The sequence below is a fragment of the Vigna radiata genome, chromosome 10 (genome assembly GCF_000741045.1).
Source record: "Vigna radiata var. radiata cultivar VC1973A chromosome 10, Vradiata_ver6, whole genome shotgun sequence".
Taxonomy (NCBI): domain Eukaryota; kingdom Viridiplantae; phylum Streptophyta; class Magnoliopsida; order Fabales; family Fabaceae; genus Vigna; species Vigna radiata.
Genome location: NC_028360.1, coordinates 13077521 through 13101562, shown reverse-complemented (window position 1 = coordinate 13101562; position 24042 = coordinate 13077521). Strand labels below are relative to the sequence as shown.

The 24042-nt window shown below is 33.4% G+C and overlaps 4 protein-coding genes across 4 annotated transcripts; 2 read left to right on the top strand and 2 right to left on the bottom strand.

Moving 5' to 3' along the window:
• The first annotated feature begins 2042 nt into the window (after positions 1 to 2042).
• Positions 2043 to 3904, top strand: LOC106775597 (berberine bridge enzyme-like 21). Its single transcript, XM_014662744.2, has one exon. The coding sequence runs from the start codon at positions 2248 to 2250 to the stop codon at positions 3874 to 3876; it is 1629 nt and encodes a 542-aa protein (XP_014518230.1). The 5' UTR covers positions 2043 to 2247; the 3' UTR covers positions 3877 to 3904.
• Positions 3905 to 7858: 3954 nt separating this feature from the next.
• Positions 7859 to 9976, bottom strand: LOC106774849 (berberine bridge enzyme-like 21). The gene has a single exon (XM_014661879.2). It carries the CDS (start codon positions 9808 to 9810, stop codon positions 8149 to 8151), a length of 1662 nt encoding a protein of 553 aa, XP_014517365.2. The 5' UTR covers positions 9811 to 9976; the 3' UTR covers positions 7859 to 8148.
• A 4679-nt stretch (positions 9977 to 14655) lies between these two features.
• Positions 14656 to 16523, bottom strand: LOC106776210 (berberine bridge enzyme-like 21). The gene has a single exon (XM_014663588.2). The coding sequence runs from the start codon at positions 16429 to 16431 to the stop codon at positions 14803 to 14805; it is 1629 nt and encodes a 542-aa protein (XP_014519074.1). The 5' UTR covers positions 16432 to 16523; the 3' UTR covers positions 14656 to 14802.
• A 5460-nt stretch (positions 16524 to 21983) lies between these two features.
• LOC106774466 (berberine bridge enzyme-like 13) lies at positions 21984 to 23612 on the top strand. The gene has a single exon (XM_014661469.2). It carries the CDS (start codon positions 21984 to 21986, stop codon positions 23610 to 23612), a length of 1629 nt encoding a protein of 542 aa, XP_014516955.1.
• The last annotated feature ends 430 nt before the right edge of the window (positions 23613 to 24042 follow it).

Sequence of the window (24042 nt, the reverse complement as noted above, 5' to 3'; positions counted from 1 at the left end):
TTAATTAAGGATAAAATAATATGAGTTGAGTACATCAATGGAATAATCCTTCCTATATTATTATAGATTATAAATAATATATTATTTACAACATATTTACTAATATACTATTATACTATGGTAATTATACAATATAACAACATTTTTAATCAATATTTATAAAAAAAATAGTTTGAATGTAGGATTTATATATTACAATTTTTTCATAATAATCCTGTAAATTTTAATTTATTTATAACATATAATTTTAGATATAAATATATAATAATATTATGTATTGTGTTACTCTTTCCCGTTCTTGATATAACTCACTTTTGATTAAAAATAATAATTCTTCTATTAAATTTTAAAACCATAGTACTATATAATATGCTAAATTTACCTTTAATATTAATAATTTTTTAAATTATATTTATTATTATTATATAAAATAACACAAATGTTCATAGTTTTTAATGGAAGTAAAATAGTAATTTAATATAAAGAGTATCGTTTTTTTAATTATGCATTACATTAAGGAATCGAAAAAGTATATAGAGATTATTTAATGCATAATTAAGCCATGATTTAAAATATAATTTGCGTATAGGTGGCTATATGGATATTTTGTTTAGATTTTCTTTCTTCACCTCTTCATTTCATTGATTTTTTTTCTCACTCATCTATTCTCTTCCATTTTTTAAGAGAAGAAAAAAAAAAAAGAGTAAAACAAAAACTCATTGTTTTTACATATTTCTCATTTGTATATGTTTTATTTTTTTTAAGAAAAATAAAAGATAATTCTCTCTTAATTCACTTGATAATGAATTAATTTCATATACAAATATTTAAAAACTGTGATTATATATATATATATATATATATATATATATATATATATATATATATTTTTTTTTTCTTTTGAAATTCTCATTAAAGCGGTTAAAATGGATTAAAATTTGCTAGTGAGTCAGATCTATCACAAATTTGAACCTGAATAACTTAAAAAAATTATAAATTTCCATAATTCACCAATCCACATATAAATTATAAATATTAAAAAATAAAAACCCTGAATGGTTTCTTATCTTTAAATATATTTAAATTATATTGTACTTTTGTGATTTTAAATATATTTAAATTATATTGTACTTTTGTGATTTTGAATTGTATTGGGAGTTTAACATTTTTTTTGAATTGTATTTGAATTGAATTTTTTTATATTTGAATTACAAAAAAAATTGTAATAAAACGAGCTAGTCTACTTAACCCACCAATCCATAATGGCTCCATTTAGGTTTAAATTTTTTGAATTCATTAATAAACAAGTTTGAGTGAATTAACTCACTAAATGGTCAACATATAATATAATTGGTCAGACAAGATTATGTGATTCATTTAGAGAATTCTAATGAAAATTCCTTTTAAAAATATAAAATAATATCTTATGTAATATATTTTTCATAATCAGTTTTTTATCATAAATTATTTATGGTAAATTTATTTTTTATAATAACGTTCCAAATTCAATCAATAAGTTCAATAATTTAAAAGAATAAATGAAAATTTTCTTGATGTATTTTAAATACTGATGTGTTTTTTTATATTCATAAATTATTTTTTTCTTTAATATGTTTGATTATTTGTAGTTATAATTACATTAAATTAATGTACTTATTTTATTGCATTAATGACAATAATATATATATATATATATATATATATATATATATATATATATATATATATATAATGTTACTTTTTCAAAATTATTCGTTAAGATATATGGAAAGCATGTTGATTATTTTTAAGTAAATAATAAAAATTATAAAAGGAAAAGAAAAGAATAAGAGAGAAAAATGCAACAATCTTTGTTTAAAAGGGAAAGAATAAAACTTATAATTTTTCTTATATTACCTTTAACGCTAACTTGCCTAAGCATTTCCATATTTATAAGTTAATTTTATATATACGTTATAGGAAATTGACCAGAATTTATTATTCTTTTAATTTTATGAAATGTGTTAGAGAATACATCTCACACTTTTTTCTATCAGCATGTGAATGAGAAATTATTGTGTAGAATCGATCGTCTCATCTTTATTACCATTTGATCTTTCCATCTCATTTTCTTTATACTGTTTCTTAATTATCGTATTACGTTTAAAAAGTAATTGTTTAAATGTTAAACAGATAATTTACAGTAATTGTCATGTATAAATTAAACTCTTCTCACCCTCCATTGTCACCAAGTCAGAAGCCCTAACAATGGCGAAGACTAGTTTGGTTTATCTCTATGGTGCTTCTCTTCTCCTAACGCTTTCCACTTCGTTGGCAGCACCGTCGTCAAATCCCTCACTCTATGACAATTTCCTTCGCTGCCTCACACAACAAACAAAGTCCTCAACTCCACTCTCCAACATAGTCTTCCCTCAAAACAACCCAGCCTTCCCCACCGTCCTCGAAAACTACATCCGAAACGCACGTTTCAACAACTCCCAAACACCAAAGCCGTTACTCATCGTCACTCCCCTCCAAGAATCGCACGTCCAGGGCGCTGTAATATGCGCCAAAGCCGCAAACATTCAACTCAAAATCAGGAGTGGAGGCCATGATTACGAGGGTATCTCCTACGTCTCCCAGAAACCCTTTATCATCCTCGACATGTTCAATCTTCGTGCAATCAAGGTGGACACAACAAACCAGGTTGCTGTGGTCCAAACTGGTGCAACGCTGGGAGAGCTTTATTATGAGATCTGGAAGAATAGTAAAGTTCATGGCTTCCCTGCAGGGGTGTGTCCCACTGTTGGTGTCGGCGGCACTGTCAGTGGAGCGGGGTACGGTAACATGTTGAGAAAATATGGCTTATCTGTGGACAATGTTATTGACGCTCAAATTGTTGATGTCAAAGGAAATCTTCTGAACAGAAAATCCATGGGGGAGGATCTGTTTTGGGCAATTAGAGGAGGTGGAGGAGCGAGTTTTGGTGTGGTAGTCTCGTATACGTTTAAGTTAGTTCCCGTGCCGGAAACTGTTACCATTTTCCGCGTTCAGAAGACTTTGGAAACGAATGTGACTGCCACTGACCTTGTGGTGCAGTGGCAGCAGGTGGCTCCAACCACTGATGACCGGCTTTTCATGAGGCTCTTGTTGCAGCCAGTCAGTTCGGAAGTCGTGAAGGGAAAAAAAACGATTAGAGCGTCGGTTGTGGCTTTGTTCCTCGGAGGCGCAGATGAGGTTGTGTCAATTTTGGGGAAGGAATTTCCGCTTCTTGGATTAAAGAAGGAGGATTGTATGGAGGTGAGATGGATTGATTCAGTTCTGTGGTGGAACGATGATGAGAGTTTGAAAAACGGTGAGAAACCTGAAACCCTACTGAATAGGAATCTGAACTCTGCTACTTTTCTGAAAAGAAAATCCGACTATGTTGAGAAAGCGATTCCAAGAGACGGGTTGGTGTCGATATTTAAGAAGATGATTGAGTTGGGGAAGGTGGGGCTAGTTTTCAACCCTTATGGAGGGAAAATGGGTGAGATTCCGTCTGATGCGACACCGTTTCCCCACCGTAAAGGGAACCTGTTCAAGATTCAGTATTCTGTGAACTGGAAGGATCCTTCAGCTGGTGCGGATCAGAATTTCACGAATCAGGCTAAGATGCTTTATAGTTACATGACCCCTTTTGTGTCTAACAATCCCCGAAGGGCTTATCTGAATTATAGAGACCTTGATATTGGAGTGAACAACTTCGGTAAGAATAGCTTTGAAGAAGGACAGGTTTATGGGAGGAAGTTCTTCAATCAAAATTTTGATAGGCTGGTGAATATCAAGACCAAGGTGGATCCCCAAAACTTTTTCAGGAATGAACAGAGTATTCCAGTACGTCCCACCAAACCATAGAAATCACAATCTGAACAATACTGCTTTACTTAGGGCATCTCTTCACAATCTTATATATGTCTTTTTTAGACAACAGAAGATTATTATATTTCGTTCAAAATAATGACATGATGTTCTCCACAAATTTTAAAAAATGGGATAGTTTATCCCATAATTTATAGAAACGGGATAATTGACTCTTTTTTTCCTCTAGATAAATCGTCGTAAATTTCTCAAGACTTATCAAGTCAAATTGTTATGATTCAAGACAATCTTTTAAAATTTGTTTTACCAAAGTTAGAATTTACGATAATTTTCAATTTAAATTAAAATCGTTGGGACTCGTAACAAATTTGGTTCAAATTGGAAATTATTATAAATATTAACGATTTTCATTCAACAATTTTTTTTTTTAAAAAAGTCATCATAAATTATAAGGATTTCACTTTTTTAGAATTTTATGAAAAAGTCATCAAAACTATAAATAACTCGATTTAGAAATCGTCAAAACTAGTTAAGACTTACTAAATTTGTAAAAAATTCAATTATCTTATTTCTATAAATTACAAGAGTAATCTATTTCAATTTTGAAAATTTGATATAATGTTATTAATAGATTGATATAACTTACGAGAGTATCTCCTTCGTCTCCAAGAAACCCTTTATGATCCTCGATATATTCAAGCTTAACGCGATTACTATCGACGTAAAAAAGGAGGTTGCAGTGGTCGAAGCTGGAGCCACCACGGGAGAACTTTATTATAGGATCTGGGAGAAGAGTAAAGTTCATGGCTTCTCCGCAACGGTGTGTCCCACTGTTGGTCTCGGTGGGCATATCAGCGGAGGAGGGTACGGTAACATGTTGAGAAACCTGAGATCCTATTGGATCGGAAACCGAACAACGGTATTTTCCTCAAAAGAAAATCTGATTTTATGGAGAAGGGTATTTCAAAAGAAATAGTTGAGTTGCGGAACACGGGGATTCTTTTCAACCTCTCCTTCCATGTAACTATTTTTACCAAAGGTGTTCTTCACTCCTATATCAATGTCCCTGTAGCAGAAGAAGGCGCATCTAGGGTTCTTTGAAACATAGGGTGTCATCACATCGAACAACTTCTTAGCCTGTTTCGTGTAATTCCTATCCGTCTCAACCAATGGATCGACCCAGTTCACAGAGTACTGAAGCTTGAACATGTTCTCCTTACATAGGGAAAATGGACGAGATTGCTTATGTAAGGAGAACATGTTCAAGCTTCATTATTTTGTGAACTGGGTCGATCCTTCGGTTGAGGCGGATAGAAATTACACGAAACAGCTTAAGAAGTTTTTCAATGTGATGACAACCTATGTTTCAAAAAATCCCAGAGGCGCCTTCTGCTACAGGGACATTGATAAAGGAGTGAACACCTTTGGTAAAAATAGTTACAAGGAAGGAGAGGTTTATGGGACCAAGTACTTCAAATCTAATTTTCAGAGGCTCGTTAAGGTTAAGAAGACTAAGGTTGATCCTCAGAACTTCTTCAGGAATCAAACAGAAGCATCCACGCAATCCTTGTATGTATTTTCAAGGATGAATTATATTTATTTTTCATTTTTTACTTCTTTATATTCCAGTTTCTTTTATCTATTCAAGTTCAGATTTTATTAAATCTGAATATAGAGTGTGAAAATTCATTTTCATTTTCACATATTTTGTACATAATTGTAATTAATTAGACCTAATTCTACGAATTATTTGACTACATATATGCACTGTGTAATTCAACATCTAATTTAATGATACACTTTAAGTTTCTCATACAAACTTTTCTAGAAAATCATATAGATTAAATTAACTATATTGTGTTATCTAAAATTCTTAATGAAATTATTTATTAATAGCAATTCCTGTGAAACCATCTATCACCATAAAACATTTTTTATTCGACATCAACTCCACCTCTGCTACGAACAAACATCTGGAAAACTATAAGGTGAATGCATATCTGTTTCACCGTATGGTTCCTTGAATCATAATTTAGGGATACTTTGTTCATTTCTGAAATAGTTTTCGGGGTCAACCTCAGTTTTAATCTTGACCAGTCTATAGAAGTTGTTATGGAAATACTTAATACCATAAACCTCTCCTTCGTGGTAGCTGTTGTTATCATGATGATTGATACCAATGTCAAGGTCCCTGTAGTTCAGAAAAGCTCTCCTTGGATTTTTTGACACAAAGGGGGTCATATAACTATGTAACCTTCTAATCTGTGTCGTGAAGTTCTTGTCTGCAGCATATCCCGGTTCCTTCCAATTAACAGAATATTCAATTTTGAACAGATTTCCTGCTCGATGAGGAAATGCTGTAGCATCTGTTGAAATCTCACTCATTCTTCCACCATATGGGTTGAAAACAATACTTGTTTCTCCCAGTTCAATCATCCTTTTCCATATCCATTCTAACTCATCTTTGGAAATTGGAGTCGTCACATAATCGGATTTTCTTCTGAGGAACTTTGCTGAGTTTAGCTTTCTGTTAAGTAGAGCATTTGGGTGGGTACCATTTCGAAAACTAGCCCACCAAAGTGCAGACTCAATCCAACTCATTTCGATGCAATTATCTCTGTTTAGACTCAAAGTTGAAAATTCCTTGTCCAAAAGTGACACAAGCTCATCTGCTCCTCCTAGAAACAAAGTCAGAACCTCAGCTCTAATAGTTTTGTGCCTCCCTCCAACGTCGGAATTCGCAGGCCGCAACTCCAGTCTCATGAAAAGCCTTTCATCCGTGTGTGGTGCAACCTGTTGCCACTGGACAACAAGATCAGTAGCATTTTGGTCCAAAGTTTTCTCAACTCGAAAAACAGTAACAACTTCTGGCACAGGAACCAATTTAATAGTGTATGATAATATGATTCCAAAACTTGCTCCTCCACCTCCTCTAATGGCCCAGAATAGTTCTTCCCCCATAGATTCCTTGTTGAGAATCCTACCTTTGACATCAACAATCTGAGCATCAATGATGTGATCGATAGATAACCCATATTTTCTCATCATGTTGCCATACCCTCCTCCACTAAAATGACCACCAACACCAACCGTGGGACACACCCCTGCAGGAAAGCCAAGAACATCACTCTCCTCCCATATCCTATAATAAACTTCTCCAAGCGTGGCACCAGCTTGGACCACAGCAACTCCTTTTTCTACATCCACTGTGATGTTGCGGAGGTTGAACATGTCAAGCATGATGAAAGGTTCATCAGAGATGTACGAGAGACCCTCAAAGTCATGGCCACCGCTTCTTGTTTTAAGTTGAATATCGATGCTTTTGGCACAAATGACTGCTGTTTGGACATGATATTCTTGCAATGGTGTGACAATGATTAGGGGTTTTGGTGTAGAGCTGGTGTTCAACCGGGCGTTACGAATGTATGCACGGAGAAGGGAAGCATATGATGCGTTGGTTTGAGCAAACACTATGTTAGAGACGTTGGGAGAGTGAATATTGTTTCTTAGACAATCAACAAAAGCTTCATATACTGAGTCTGTTGGAGAAGCACACGAGGCGTGTGAAAGCACAAGAACAATAACAAAAGGAAGCATGGCAGACATGGAAATAACCAAAGGCCTTGGTTTTTCCATGGTGGTGGTTCATACGTTTCTGAAGTGTAGGTGAAATGAAATAGTAGAGGCTAAGTATGGTTGTATCGGAAAGGACAAAAAGTTATGATTTGGGAGGCCTTAGAACAAGGTATTAAATGGTTGAAAAGTTTTTTAGGCATCACTGTTTCATAATTTTTGACGATGAAATTTAGTAACCATTCATTTCTAGAGGAACACTAGTGAGTGACGAAGATTCTTCTTTGAACTATCGCCGTTTGCTCAGCCGGCAAAACCAGCTGGTTAAAATATTCCTCAGCTGATGTTTAACAAAAACTAAAAAACACAGGGAACCGATCGCTCATGTAGTGCAGTCTAAAATATATTACATGTTATTGGGAGATAATGAAGTTGTTTTCTCGTATATTTATACATGGAAGTCAAAACTTACATGGACCAACTACTACACAGAACTGTAAGATATAATAGAATGCCGTAGGAAATAGGAATTAGGCAAGGAGGCAAGATATCTAAGAGATAATCCTCAACTAGGAAACTTTATATACATTCTTTATTATTACATCTGAGGAATTTATTAAATATTCGATAAAAGATAGGATAAGGAATTGTAAAAATTGTGGTTAAAATCTAAGAAAGTTGAAAGATTATTGGAAGAAGAGCAGTGGACCATTAGAATCTAAGAAAGTTGAAAGATTATGCTTTGGAGGCACGTACCGGAATACTCTGTTCATTCCTGAAAAAGTTTTCAGGATCAACCTTGGTCTTGACATCCACCAGCCTATCAAAATTCTTACCAAAGAACTTGGTCCCATAAACCTTCCCTTCTTCAAAGCTATTCGGACCAAAGTTGTTGACCCCGATATCAAGGTCTCTATAATTCAAATAAGCACCTCTGGGGTTACTAGACATATAAGGGGTCATCACACTGTGCAACTTCTTAGCACCATCGGTGTTTTCCTGAGCCGTAGCAGGCGAAGGATCGTCCCAGCTCACAGAATACTGAACCTTGAAGAGGGTCCCCTTACGCCGAGGAAAAGGTGTCGCATCAGAAGAAATCTCATCCATTTTCCCTCCATAAGGGTTGAAAACAAGCCCTATGGTCTTCAACTCAATCATCGTCTCAAACATCGTCTCCAACCCTTCTTTTGGAATTGCTTTCTCCACAAAATCGGATTTTCTTTTCATAAAACTCGAAGAGTTCAGATTCCGATCCAGCAGGGTCTCAGGTTTGTCACCGTTTTCCAAACTCTTATCATTGTTCCACCACATAACAGACTCAATCCAACTGACCTCAGTACAATTCTCCTTCTTCAATCCAAGAAGCGGAAATTCCTTCCCCAAAATCGACACAACCTCATCAGCCCCTCCCAGAAACATGGCAACAATCGAAGCTTGGCCAGTCATTTTTCCCTTCTGAACCTCCGAATTCGCTAACTGCAATAATACCCTCATGAAAAGTCTGTGGTCAGTGGTTGGCGCCACCTGCTGCCACTGCACCAGAAGGTCAGTGGCAGTCACTTTCGTTTCCATAGTCTTCTCAACGCGGAAAACGGTAACCTTTTCAGGTACGGGAACTAGCTTTATCGTAAACGACACTATCACACCAAAACTCCCTCCTCCACCTCCTTTGATAGCCCAGAAAAGATCCTCCCCCATGCTTTTTTTATCCAGAAGATTTCCTTTCGCATCAACAATTTTCGCGTCAATCAAATTGTCAACGGTCATACCGTATTTTCTCACCATGTTACCGTACCCTGCTCCGCTTATATGTCCGCCGGCGCCAACTGTGGGACACACTCCCGCAGGGTAGCCATGAGCTTTACTCTTCTCCCAGATCCTGTAATAAACCTCTCCCAAGGTGGCTCCAGCTTGGACCACTGCAACCTCATTTTTTACGTCGACGGTGACTGCTCTAAGGTTGAACATGTCGACGATGATAAAGGGTTCCTTGGAGACGTAGGAGACACCCTCGTAATCATGACCACCGCTTCGCGTTCTGATTTGAAGTTTGGCTGTTTTGGCGCAGATTACAGTGCCCTGCACTTGCAATTCTTCGAGAGGAGTGACTACAAGTACCGGCTTCGGCGTCTTTGCGGTCCTGTAACGCTCGTTCCGGGCTAAGTCATTAAGGACGGTGGTGAAGGAGGGGTTGTTTTGAGCAAAGACTATCTTGGAGAGTTCCCCTGAAGCCATTTTTGTTTTCTCAGCGAGGCATTTAAGGAAAGTGTCGTGGATTGCAGAGTCTGCGGCTTCTGTTACCGACAAAGTGAGGACAGCTAGAAGAAGAACAACAAAAGAAAGATAACCGAAACATGGTTTCGACATTGTCATTGTCATCGATGTTTTTAGTGTCATGAATACAGAGCAATGCAAACCAATATATCTATTATACAAACACAGCAATAGAAAATAGAAAACAACAAAAATAGAAGGATAATTGGTGGAAATTATAATGCTTCTCTAATCCTTAACTGATTCTGTACCTCACAAGACATAACATATCTAAACTATAATTAACATCTCTTCTCCTTTCCGTGATCAGAACCTGGCAGTGCTTAGGTATAAGCTACATTATCATCAATAATGCTCATCTTTTTTTAGATTTACGTTATCTCACTGCAACAATTTAAGATGATCTTCCTTTTAACACTCTAATTTTAACCGTTTAAACTAAAATAAAATAAAATAAATTTAAGTTTGATATAAAAAATCCTAATATATAAATATATGGTATTAATATAAATATTTAAAATAATAAGAATAAAATATATCTAAAATAATAAAAAAGATAATAAAGAAGAATAATCTTTAAGATCTAATAAATTGATCTACTCGTACAAATAAATTGATCCCGTAAAAGAAACAAATAATCAAACCATAAAAAAATACACACAAAAAAACAAGAATAGAGATATTATGATAAATCTCTCAATATGCAAGCATAGATATACAACACTACTTACATTTTCACATTATTCAATTGATATTTTATCCAAAAGTGTCACGTTAAAAAGCATTCCCGAAGTTATTCCACAAATCATATTTAAATAATAAAGTAACATTGATTTTTCTTTTAAGTAAATACTGAATTTAGCCTTTAAAAAATATATTAGTCAGTAATCATCCATAGTTAAGTTTATTTTCTCTCTCTCGTTGAGAGAAAAAATAAAGTCAGACTTAAATAAAATCTAATAAATATTTAAGGAGAAACACAAAATTCACGGGAAAAAATGCTTAAAAAATAATCATATCAAATTCTATCTTATTTGGTTTTTACGTCTTCCATTCTAAGATTTCCGTCCTGCACATATTTGGGAATATATATATATATATATATATATATATATATATATATATATATATATATATATATATATATATATATATATATATATATATATATAAATTCAAGAATAATAAAAAATTAAAATATATTACAGTTTCCTATATTACAGGTTCTTATTTTTCTTTTTCTGACAGTCAAAACGTAAAATCTCCAATGTTTGTTTTAATAATTTGTTTATATCATGAATCTATTTTCGGGGTTTGAATATAATACTAATAGTTTATTATCTTATGTTATGTTATGATGTATTCGTTTGGAAGTGAAAAACTCTGGTGAAGATGGATTTGAGGATAAAATCACGTTAGTATTTATATATTTTAAAGGGAGAGAAAGTGAGAATTTATGGAGTGGTTTTTAATCTCTCAAGTAATTATGTATGAAAATATATTTTTATTTTTAGTTTTGTTATGTGCATGAAAATATATTTTTTAATATCTCATTATAAAGTCATGACTTTTAATTTTGGTTAGAGATAGAAGGAGATGTATGTTAGAAGAGGGAATTGATTCTCATACAAGTTGGAATTGATTCTATAAGTAAAGGAGTTGGAATAAATTCCACTCAGGTTATAATTGATTCTATGGATATGATGAAATAGTGAATATTGTTTCTAACGTTATTGGAATTGGATAAGCTATGCGTGTAACATATTCTAACATTGTGTTTGTGTTGTAGATTGTAACAGTGTTCGAAAAGAGAAAAGAAGAAAATGAAAACAACAAGAAGTCGACCACCACGTCTTCAAACTGTTTTGTTGAACTCGACTAGCGTTTATTGAGTTCAGCAACGACGTTGATAAAATTGGTCATAGGTCATTGAGCTTGACAATGACGTTGTGGAGCTTAGCTAGATGTGATATGGAGACTTCGTGGTTCTGGTGGTAAAGTGTCAGTGGTTGTGAAAAATCTTCTCATGTACACCTTATGGGAAAATGTAATTGTTTGAGCTCGACCAACATTTATTGAACTTGACAAGGATGTTAATAAGCTCGGCCAAATGTCGTTGAGCTTGACAAAAGCGTTGTAGAGCTCAACTAGACATGGTTATGAAGATTTGGTAGTTGTGTTGATGAAATGTTGGTGACTGTGAAAACTCCTCTTATGTACATGTTATGAAAAAATGCAATTATGCGAACTCAACCAGCATTTATTGAACTTGACAAGGATGTTGATACGTTCGCTCAGACGTCGTTGAACTCAACAAAGCATTGTGGAACTCAGTTAAATGTGGTTATGAAAACATGGTGGTTGTGGTGGTGAAATGTCGGTGACTGTGTAAGTTTCCTCTTATGGACAGGTTATGGAAAAATGTAATTATCCTTGGTTGTTAGTCTGTCAAGAATTTGGTTTCATGATTTTTGTTTTATTCAATTGAATGAGATTTAATAAAATGCATTGCAAAGACTAGGCATAAAAAAAAAACTTCAAAATACATGCATGCATTAAATAAAGATAATTAGTTAATATTTAACTTATGGATTTAGGTTGATTTACAAGTTTATGTAAAAATATATAGTAACTTTTTTTTAATTTTAGTATTTCAAATAATTTTTCAAAGCATATTTAACTCATAAATATAATTTTATATTACTTATAACATTAAGAATAATTTAGTAATCTTTATTTTCTATCTATTAAAACATTCTTTTAATCTATCGTATGAGTGAAATCTCTCACAAACTTTGAAAAACTTTATTTTGAAATCTACTCTCTATCATCTTCAATTTCTTTAAAAAAAATAATCTACATGCTTTATTTTTAAATCATCTTAAAAGTAAACACACTTTGAATTGTCTCGATGCTTTACAAATTGCTACATTAATTTGTTGGACTTTCAATTTGAAGAAATTTGACTTGACTTTCAACTTTGGTCACTCTATCTCAATCTTTAACCCGTCATCTCGTCTTAATCTTTAACTTATATCAACCTGAATTGACCATTGACCTGAGCCAGACAAACTGGTTTCAACCTCTAAGTTGTACTAATCTCAAACTACGACTCAAGCCCTGACTTAACTAAATTTGGCCTAAATATTCAATCAAATTTTAATAAAAAATAAATCGAATAAATTTTAATGGAAATTATGTGAAAGGAGTGAAAATTAGAATATAGTGAAATTGAATTGAAACATAAGAACATAGTAATTAGCAATCAAACAATATATCTTAAACAACTAAACACATTAATCTAACAAAAACTTTAATCATAAATTCTGATATTTTAATTAAATGCTCCCACTACACCAATATATTCAGCCTTTTTCTCGCTGTGAAGGAAGAACAACCAATGTGTAATGTAAAAACATAACTGCATAATACAAAATCCCAACCCTTGTAAGAACTCTCGCACACAGATTGCAGTAGGCGTTTCAGTCTTGTTCCATTAATATCAATATATATAGTACTCGCATGGAAAACAGAGATGGAAATAGACAACAAAATCAACACAAAACAAAAGTGTCAAAAGAAGATATAAGGCCAAATTTCTTACTGCCCTTTTTCCTTCCACGGTTTAAAAAAGTACTGGAGTAAAGCACCAAGAACAAAAACTTACCCTAAAATCACTACAACGGATTGGTGTCGTCATACAGTCGTGGACATCTGGAAAAGCAAAAATAAAAAATTATAAAAAAAAAACGCACAAAGAGAAGTGTCACCATTTATATATGGGCATTTTCGAATAAAGAATATGAAAATATTATAAGGAGTATCAACTAAATTCATATTCATTCTTATGTATTAATTAGGCTTTAATTAATTTTCTTACTAACTTAGGACATCAAATTCTCGTTATCATTTGTAAGTCGATATCCTCTTATTGTTTGCTCATATTTTATTAGAATAATTATGTCTTCTTCCAGACCATGATTCACCACTCAACCTACAAATTTCAAAGGTTCATTTCATTAAGTATTCATCCAAAAGCAATCAATTTTTAATAAAAACATTTGTTCATCTTTTAAGTATAGGTTGGAGAATGAATTTTAATTATTTTATTATTTATCATTTGAATTCGTTCGTTAGTTTATTAATTATTTTATGCAAGATAATTTTTTTATATATGATAGGAGGAAATACTTAGTATTAAAATTTAAACTTAATTATTGATAAATCTCTCAATACATATATATCTTATTATTTTATAGTAAAACTTGTATTATAACATAATAATAACAATAATAGTATAGTAATAATAATAATAATAATAATAATAATAATAATAATAATAATAGTAGTAGTAGTAGTAGTAGGAAGAGTAAATTATATTTAGAGGAAAAATTTAGTTCTATGATACATTTTTCTAAGCGGTAATTTTATAACTCATATTGTAGTATATTTTGAACATATGCTTTTACAAGATTTTGAAGTAAGTTTGACTTACTTCATTTGACAAACACTGATCATAAGGAATATGAATATCATTATTAATCTTCACATTAAGAAAATTAATTAATTTTTTATTTCATAAAAACAACTAAAATAAGCATCAATTACAGGTAACAGAAAGCAATTGCTGCGACTCATTCCAAGGAAATGTCCTGATAATTTGGTATGTCTGGTTTATATAAAAATATATAAAAAAAAATGGAGAAGTTAAAAATCCATTAAAGAACATGAGGCATTAAAAAAAGAGGGGACAAAAGTCACGAGAAATTTAAAGACAAAATGGACAGGACAAAATAAGAACCACAGAAGACGTGGTCAGCATGGAAAAGGAAGAGTTCCACCTGTCACGCAAAAAGTATAGTTGGGAAAATTCAGCCAATACCAACTTCTCTACTTTCATAGTGGGATTTAACGGATTTTCCTAAGCCCCGACACAAGCCATGTGATTCAAACGGAACGAAGAAAGAACACAAGAAATAACGTAAATGAAAGCTCTGAAATTCAATCATGTATAATAGAATCAATAATGGCCAATGTATGGCAACCATTAGAGTAGAACTACAGGAACAAAAATTAAAACTAAAATCTTATACATATTCTTCACTGTATGATTCTCTATGCTCTGCTCATAAGTACAGGAACACTCTGTTCATTCCTGAAAAAGTTATCAGGATCCACTTTGGTCTTAATGTTCACGAGCCTCTCCAAATTCTGATTGAAGTACTTGCTCCCATAAACCTGTCCTTCTTCAAAGCTATTCTCACCCAAGTTGTTCACTCCAATATCAAGGTCTCTATAATTCAAAAAAGCCCTTCTGGGATTGTTAGACACAAAAGGTGTCATGTAACTGTAAAGCCTCTTAGCCTGATTCGTGAAATTCTGAGCCGCACCGGTTGAAGGATCGTCCCAGTTCACAGAATACTGAATCTTGAACAGGTTCCCCTTCCGGTGAGGAAACGGTGTCGCATCAGAAGCAATCTCTCCCATTCTCCCTCCGTAAGGGTTGAAAACAAACCCCGTTTTTCCCAACTCGATCATCCTCTTAAATATCCATTCCAACCCGTCTCTTGAAATGGCTTTCACAACATAATCGGATTTTCTTTTCAGAAAACCAGCAGAGTTCAGATTCCGATCCAGTAGCGTCTCGGGTTTGTCACCGTTTTTCAAACTCTCATCATCGTTCCACCACAGAACAGAATCAATCCAACTCACCTCGGTACAATTCTCCTTCTTTAATCCAAGAAGTGGAAACTCCTTCTCCAAAATCGACACAACCTCATCGGCCCCACCCAGAAACAAGGCCACAACCGAGGCTCTTACAGTTTTGGTCCCCTTCACAACCTTGGAACTCACTGGCTGCAATAAGAGCCTCAGGAAAAGCCTCTCGTCAGTATTTGGCGCCACCTGCTGCCACTGCACCACGAGGTCAGTTGCAGTCACATTCGTTTCCAAAGTCTTCTCAACACGGAAGACGGTAACCGTTTCAGGCACCGCAACTAGCTTTATAGTAAACGATAATATGACACCGAAACTCCCTCCCCCACCTCCTCTGATAGCCCAGAAGAGATCCTCCCCCATGGATTTTCTATCAAGAACATTTCCTTTCACATCAACAATTTCAGCGTCAATCACATTATCGACAGATAAGCCATATTTTCGCATCATGTTACCATACCCTCCTCCACTGAAATGGCCACCGACACCCACAGTGGGACACACCCCTGCAGGGAAGCCATGAACTTTACTCTTCTCCCAGATCCTATAGTAAACCTCTCCGAGCGTGGCACCAGCTTGGACCACTGCAACCTCGTTTTTTATGTCCACAGTGATTGCGCGAAGGTTGAACAAGTCGAGGATGATAAAGGGCTCGTCCGAGATATAGGATATACCCTCGTAATCATGACCTCCACTCCTGATTTTGAGTTGAACTTTGACGCTTTTGGCGCATATTACAGCGCCCTGAACATGCGATTCTCGGAGGGGAGTGACGATGAGTAACGGCTTTCGCGTTTGGGAAGTGTTGAAACGCGCGTTTCGGATGTAGTTTTGGAGGACGGTGGGGAAGGAAGGGTTGGTTTGGGCGAAGACTATGTCGGAGAGTTGGGTTGAGGAGTTGGTGCGTTGTGTGAGGCAGCGGAGGAAAGAGTCGTAGATTGAGGAATCTGAGGTTTGTGCCGAGGAGAAAGTGAATACAAGTAGAAGAAGAAAAGCGGCAGAGAAATAAGCCAAACAAGGTTTTGCCATTGTCGGTTGTGAATGGCTGAGTTAGTGACTTAGACGAGGTTGAGTTCTGTTTTTATATACACTACAAGAAGGGAGTGTTTGGGACGTGTTGGTCTTAGTCCACCTTTGCGCCTAAGGGAACGTGAGAATTTTCAAAAACACTAGTTTTTCTTTATCATGGAATCTTCTTGTGATTTTCCTGTTCTCATTATTTGCATACAGAAAAGTTGAAAAAATAACAATCTGTTGGGATTACGGGTTATGAATTATGAAGCAATCAATGCCAATTTCATAAACGCCAAATTGGGCATTAAGTTATCCATAAAATTATCAAACAGAGAGCTACTTGTATTTTTGAATTAATTCTGTTTGGAATTAAATTGTCTATTATATATAATATGATTATATTTTAAAATAATAAATACATTTACTTTTTATTCAATATTTTATTTTATTTATAATAAAAAATATTAGAGAACTAGTAAGAGTGTATTACGTTACTAGTTAGGAATGTATGGTTGGTATTTGTTTCTTGGGTTCTTGAATGATGGTGATCATGCAAGAATTGTGACTTATCTTCGTTGACAAATTGCGCATATTACATAGAAAAAGTAAAAGGAGGTGTTTTTTTCTGGTACAATAGTACTAAGTTTCAACGAATAAAATAATGTCAAGTGTAATATTATATGATTATATCTATTTTTGAGTAATAAAAATGTTGACTTTGTAAAAGTCTTTAAACGGAAAATATAATTAACTCAACTTAATGTCCGGCGCTAATCAATAATATTAAAGCATAGTGTATCCGAAACTTCTTGTCGTAGTTTTCTCTCAATCAAGGGCAGCGTAAAATGATAATCTTTTAAAAAGTAATAATTATGATTAAGTTTTTTCGCATATTATTCTTTTTTTAAAAGCCTCTTATTCTTTATTTGAGTTAAATAATTGGGATTTTATAGTGAATTTAAAATATAAAATACTTTAAACAAATTAAAATATAAAGTAATGGAAAAAGTTTAATGAAATGTATAGAATTTTATAAAGTACAAGTTTAAAGTGTCTTTTTACTTCTTAGTCCAATAAGAGGCTTAAGATACTATCCACGGGAAGAGAAAATCATTTCTTTACTATTTTCAACAAATTATTTGGAGTTTTTCACCTGGAGTGGTTTAAAATAGTTTAACTGCCTTGCTGTTAATTTTAAAAAAAATGAAGAGTTTTATACAAAATATATAAAAGAATTTAACCTTAATGTTTCAAATTAAAATACATAAAGATAAAACATTGTGACCTCATAAAATTCATATTATTATTATGTTTAAATCATTTTAAACACATATAATTAACTTTTGAATTATTTTTCTCATTATTCAATATCGTTTATTTTTCGTTTATCGGATATCAACAACTAAAGTCAAAGTATTGTTTATTGGATGTTGACTACCAGAATCAGGTATGTATTATTAAGATATTGTACGCTTTTAGTCAAACCTTCACGGATTTATTTTTAATAACACTCAAAAAGGTCTTTTATCAATATAAGTATCTTTTATATATATATATATATATATATATATATATATATATATATATATATATATATATATATATATATATATATATATATATAAGCACATATTCATCTCTTGTTTTATTTGAAGTAGAACTTTGTTTGTATCCTAACACTTACAAAGGTCTAAATGTTGCTTACCAAAAGGCTAAGTGTAGTTTGTCGATGGTTATACACTTATTGTCAATGTCTAGGTGTTATCTACTAAGGGTCAGAAGCTACATGCCTAAGGCTAAATACAACCTTCCAAAGGTTGAGATCTACCTATTGAGAGTCAAAAGCTATGTGTCGAAGGTCGAGTACCACTTTCCAAAGGTTGAGATTTTCATATCGAAGGTTGATTACTACCTACCAAAGGTTAAGGATGCCTGATGAGGACCGCATGCATCTTATCAAGCTTGTATCACTTGTTGAGGGTTGCATGCCATCTACCAAGAGTCAGGTGCCGCCTACTAGGTGCTGACAACCAAAGTTAGTTATTGCTTACCAAAACTAAGTGTTGACTACTATAACACACCTTATGTGCCACTTGTCAAGGTCTATGTGTCGCCTAGCAGAGCTAATGGTGAACTAGCAAGGCACAAGAGACATGTCTTTGCTTCTACCCAGCCACAAGCTAACCTGCCCAACCGCAAGTCGACCTATTTATACCTAGTCGTAAGCCGACTTGTTTTTACTCGTTCACAAGCTGACCTGTTCTACCCGGCCATATTATGCTTGTTTATACCCGATCACAAGACGACTTATTTTTACCAAGTCATAAGTTGATCCGTCTGACTGCCTTTTGGACTAGCAAAGCTAATGACATATTATTCTTTAACTTAGCATAATCTTAATATAGGTAAGAACCCACAAACGTCATACATACTTACTTTATAAATAGTAAAATCATGTAAAAACACTTATTATATCAAATTTTCTAAAATAATATATAATTTTTTTAAATAAGTTTATATTAAACTTCATTGTAAATTTTAACATTTGATCTATGTTAATATGTTAAAGTTAATCAATTATTTGTTATTATATAGGAAACTTTATTAAATTAAAAAGAAATGAATGCAAAACATGTAAAATCATACAAAACTTATTTTTAGACTAATAGTCCTATGTTACTTAGAAGTCACAGTTTATAAAAATTTAAATATTTATTTTTCTTACAAGAATAAAACCATGACATAACTCCTGGTTCCAAAACTTATAATAAACATTACATATATATCACGAAGAAGAAAAATTTAAATAAATACATAAAAAGTAAAACTTTATAATCTTGTAAAATACTTATTTTCTTTTATTTTTATTGTAATAAAAAGTACTAAAAATGAAACGAATATTTTCTTTTCAATGTTTTTATTTTAATACAATATAATATGGATTACTAACACAAATAAATATTCAATTATTTCTTAACCATACTCAATTTTCTTTGATTAGAGACTAAACATTTTGAAAGAATTCATGATTGGTAATAATAAGAATAAAATTTGAGAAATTAATTAGCAAGTTATTCAGATAAATGATCATTTATTAAACAATCATGAATAAGTCATCATTAATGGGTATAAATGACTAATTAGTCTTGTAAATTCTTATAAACCCTACTAATGAAAAATATTGTTATCCTGTAGTGATTGAAGCTAGTGAGTTTTTTGCTTTGAGAGAACTAATCTTTCATTTTATATATGTCCAGTGGGTCATACGCAGATTAAATTTTAATCAGTAAAAGTAATATATATTATATGGGGAGAACACTCATACCATCTCCATCTGGCTTCTTTTTTTTTATTTTAAATTAGGGTTAAATATGTTTTTAGTCCCTATACTTTGGGATGATTTTGGTTTTAGTCTCTCTTTCAAACTAAAGTACAATTTAGTCCTTCAACTTTAAAAAACTCTGGTTTTAGTCCTTTTTACCAAATTTTTTTAACTTTATTTCTTGTTTCAAGTACGTTTCGTTATAGCATTTGGATTGTTTACACTGTTTGACACATTTTTGCTTCAATGTTAACTGAGAAACGCGTTTGAAACAGCAAATAAAGTTGAAAAAATTTGATAAAAATGACTAAAACCAGAGTTTTCTAAAGTTGAAGGACTAAACTCTACCTTAGTTTGAAAAGGGACTAAAACCAAAATTGCTCCAAAGTATAGGATTAAAAACATATTTAACCCTTTAAATTATAGGGAGTTATTAAACCAATTGGGCTTGGTACGTATGAGTCCAAAATACTGTGTTTGTAGGAAAAAACAGGATTGTCTCTTAAATTGGAGGTTCAAACACTTGTTAAGGTGCGTTTAATTTGTTAAACAAGTATTTCAATTGAAAACTGAAAATATAATTGTGCTATATTTTTATATATTTTCTAGCATTTATATTTATCTAATTAGATCCTAAGATGTAGAAGAAGTGGACTTCACATTCTTCCAATTAAATGGAAGTTCCTATGATTTATTTATGCATATATAGTATCTGAGTTGATAGGGTTGGTGTTAGAACGTAATGAATCCACTACTGAATTGAATGGCACGTTATTATCCACTCAAAATTCAAAATTTCAAAGTTCATCTTTGGTGGCCATGTTACATTTCTTCTTTATGTTTTGTTTCTCCATAGTGGTTTACTAGAATTTGTCCATTATGAGCCAACAGTTTTCAAAGATTGACCACTATTAGTGGATTCTTAGTGGTGCATGAAGTTCTGAAGGTTCATGCACACATGAATCCGTATGTAATACCAACAATGTCTGCATCTCAACTTGTCAAACAATGTTTGCCTCCCAGGTTCTGCTTTTTAATCTAAGTCTAATCATAGAAAACACAACTAATGTTTATGAATTTCACAGAACTTTAAAGATGATTACCAGAATTTGTTTGATTAAAAGTGTCAAAAATTATTTTTTGTTAAGTTTATTATGTTATTCATTATTAAAGATTATCTATTGATGTTTATTTATGTATATCTTAATATTCTATAATTGTATAATATCAAAATATGGGAAATGATGCAGGCTTCCAAGCTAACATACAACTAGATTAAGTTGAGATAATATTTTCTTTCATTAGTGTGTTGCGCATGTTACACGGAGTCTATCTATCCCCATTCGTAAAGGAAGATCAACCTCTCACTTTCTTTCCCTTTCTTTAAGCCTTCATTTCTTCTTTTTCTCACCTCACTATCAAAATGGAGAAAATGCTTTTCATATAAAAGATTATACTAATATTTTCCATTAACAACAAACCTAACAAATATTCCCACTCCAAAATTCCAATATTGCACATTCTTAATATAACACTTTTTTCCAACATATTTAACTTCTCACCTACCTTCCAAATAGGTATTTATAAATTACGCTCGCTCCAAAAGTTTATACATAATTACAAAGATAACTCTTCAACTTGTAATAAATATATACCAAAACTTATTTAAAGTGTTCATAAATAAAGTATAATTAATCTAGAAAATAAATTGTTCTCACCAAAATAATTTCACTTATTTAAGAGTTTATTGTTAATCTTCATTACAAAGTGGTGAAATGAATAGAGTATTATGAAATTTGTAGAATCTAATTAAAAAATTATGCAGAATTTTCTTTAGTTGTTGCATGATCATAAAATGCTGCAAGAATGCAGACAAAGATATGTCTGGTAATTAAAAAATATTTGGAAAGTAGTGGGGCCATTGAAGACAGTTGCTTTGCTTATACCATTCTTTTTAGGAACTATGAAGCATAGGGAAGTCCTCTCAGATTATCTTAAATGCGAAAGTGGTCGATGTTCTTGCAATCAAAGATATATCAAAAAGCTGATGTTCCACACTGTCATAATTAAGAATAGAACATTAACTACAAGATAATGCCAATACTCTTCATCTCTATTGTGACGTTTTTCTTAGCTCAATTATACGTAAACTATAGTATAACACATTGTGACCTTAGTTCATTATAGTCGTATAAATATAACATGTGATAACCTCCTTAAGCACAAAATATAGAAACACAAAACCATGTTGTCACCAAGCTCACGCTTAGCAATTTTAGTCCTCCTATTATCAGTTTCATTAGCAGCTTCAGCTTCATATGATGAAAAATTTGTCCAATGTCTCAGCTTCTATTCAGACAAAGCAGCTCCGTTTTATGCCTTAATTTACACTCCAAAAAATGTTTCGTTTTCCAGCATCCTTGAATCCTCTGCACAGAACCTAAGGTATTTGGTGCCTTCAGCGCCAAAACCAGAGTTTATATTCACACCCTTGACTGATTCACAGGTCCAAGTGGCAGTGACTTGCTCAAAGAAACTTGGTATTCATCTGAGAGTTCGTAGTGGTGGCCATGACTATGAAGGACTCTCGTATGTTTCTGAAGTCGAGTCCCCTTTCATGATTCTTGATCTGTCCAAGCTTCGCGCCATTGATGTTGATATAAAAGACAACAGTGCTTGGATTCAAGCTGGTGCCACTATTGGAGAAGTATATTACAGAATATATGAGAAAAGTTCAGTTCATGGTTTCCCTGCAGGCCTTTGCACAAGCCTAGGTGTTGGAGGGCACATCACAGGAGGTGCATATGGATCCATGATGAGAAAGTATGGTCTTGGAGCTGATAATGTTCTTGATGCAAAACTGGTTGATGCAAATGGCCAAATCCTTGATAGGGAAGCCATGGGGGAGGACCTATTTTGGGCAATTAGAGGAGGTGGAGGAGCAAGCTTTGGCATCCTTCTCTGGTGGAAGATAAAACTGGTTCCTGTGCCAGAAACTGTGACAGTTTTTACAGTTACAAGGAGCCTAGAGCAAGATGCAACAAAGATTCTCCATAGATGGCAGGAAGTGGCACCCTCTATTGACGAGGATCTCTTCATCAGAGTCATCATTCAACCAGCCACTGTTGGAAAAAAAACTGAGAGAACCATCACAACATCTTACAATGCTCAATTCCTTGGAGGGGCTGACAGACTCCTCCAAGTGATGAAGGAAAACTTCCCTGAATTGGGTTTGACAAGAAAAGATTTACTTGAAACTAGTTGGATCAAGTCTGTGCTCTATATTGCTGGTTATCCAAATGACACTCCTCCTGAAGTTCTTCTTCAAGGAAAGTCAACATTTAAGAACTACTTCAAAGCCAAGTCAGATTTTGTGAGAGAACCAATACCAGAAAGTGGACTTGAGGGACTCTGGCAAAGATTGCTAGAAGAAGACAGTCCCTTGATGATTTGGAACCCATATGGTGGAATGATGAGCAAATTTTCAGAGTCTGATATTCCCTTTCCTCACAGGAATGGAACACTTTACAAAATTCAGTACTTATCTCTTTGGCAAGATGGGGATAAGAATGCCACAAAGCATATAGACTGGATTAGGAAGCTTTACAACTACATGACTCCTTATGTGTCTAAGTTCCCAAGGGAGGCATATGTGAACTACAGAGATCTCGATTTGGGAATGAACAAGAACAGCACAAGTTACATACAGGCAACTTCTTGGGGCAATATGTATTTCAAAGATAATTTCAACAGGTTGGTGAAAATAAAGACCAAAGTGGATCCTGATAATGTGTTCAGGCATGAGCAGAGTATCCCACCACTTCCAGTTTCAGGTATGAAGCTACAAGACAAGAAAAGCAAGACTTGGGAATGAGGCACTGTCTTGGTGGAGTCATTAGACTGGTTTCTATAAATTTGTTGTCGGTTTGATTAGCAAATTTAGATGAATAAAGGATATAATTGGATTTTGTTGTGTTTTTGGTCATTTTAGTGTTACAAAACACTGTTGAAGTGCTTAATCATTTCTATCTATGTGGTTGTGTGTGTGACAATATTGCAAGTAACAACTGTTGTATAACTGCTGGCAAGAGTTCTGTGACTTCTAAGAATCCACTGTCTTGAATACGGCTCCCAAGTGACAAATGGAATGCATTTTTAAGCGCAAAAAGAACTCACCAAGCTAACGCTGCTTTACTTCCAAAATACGCGAAGAAGTTTTCAGCAAATATTTAGGGAAAATATAAAAGAAAAAGAAATAATGTATATTTTTAAGATAAAATATACATGAAGTCATTTTTAAAAAC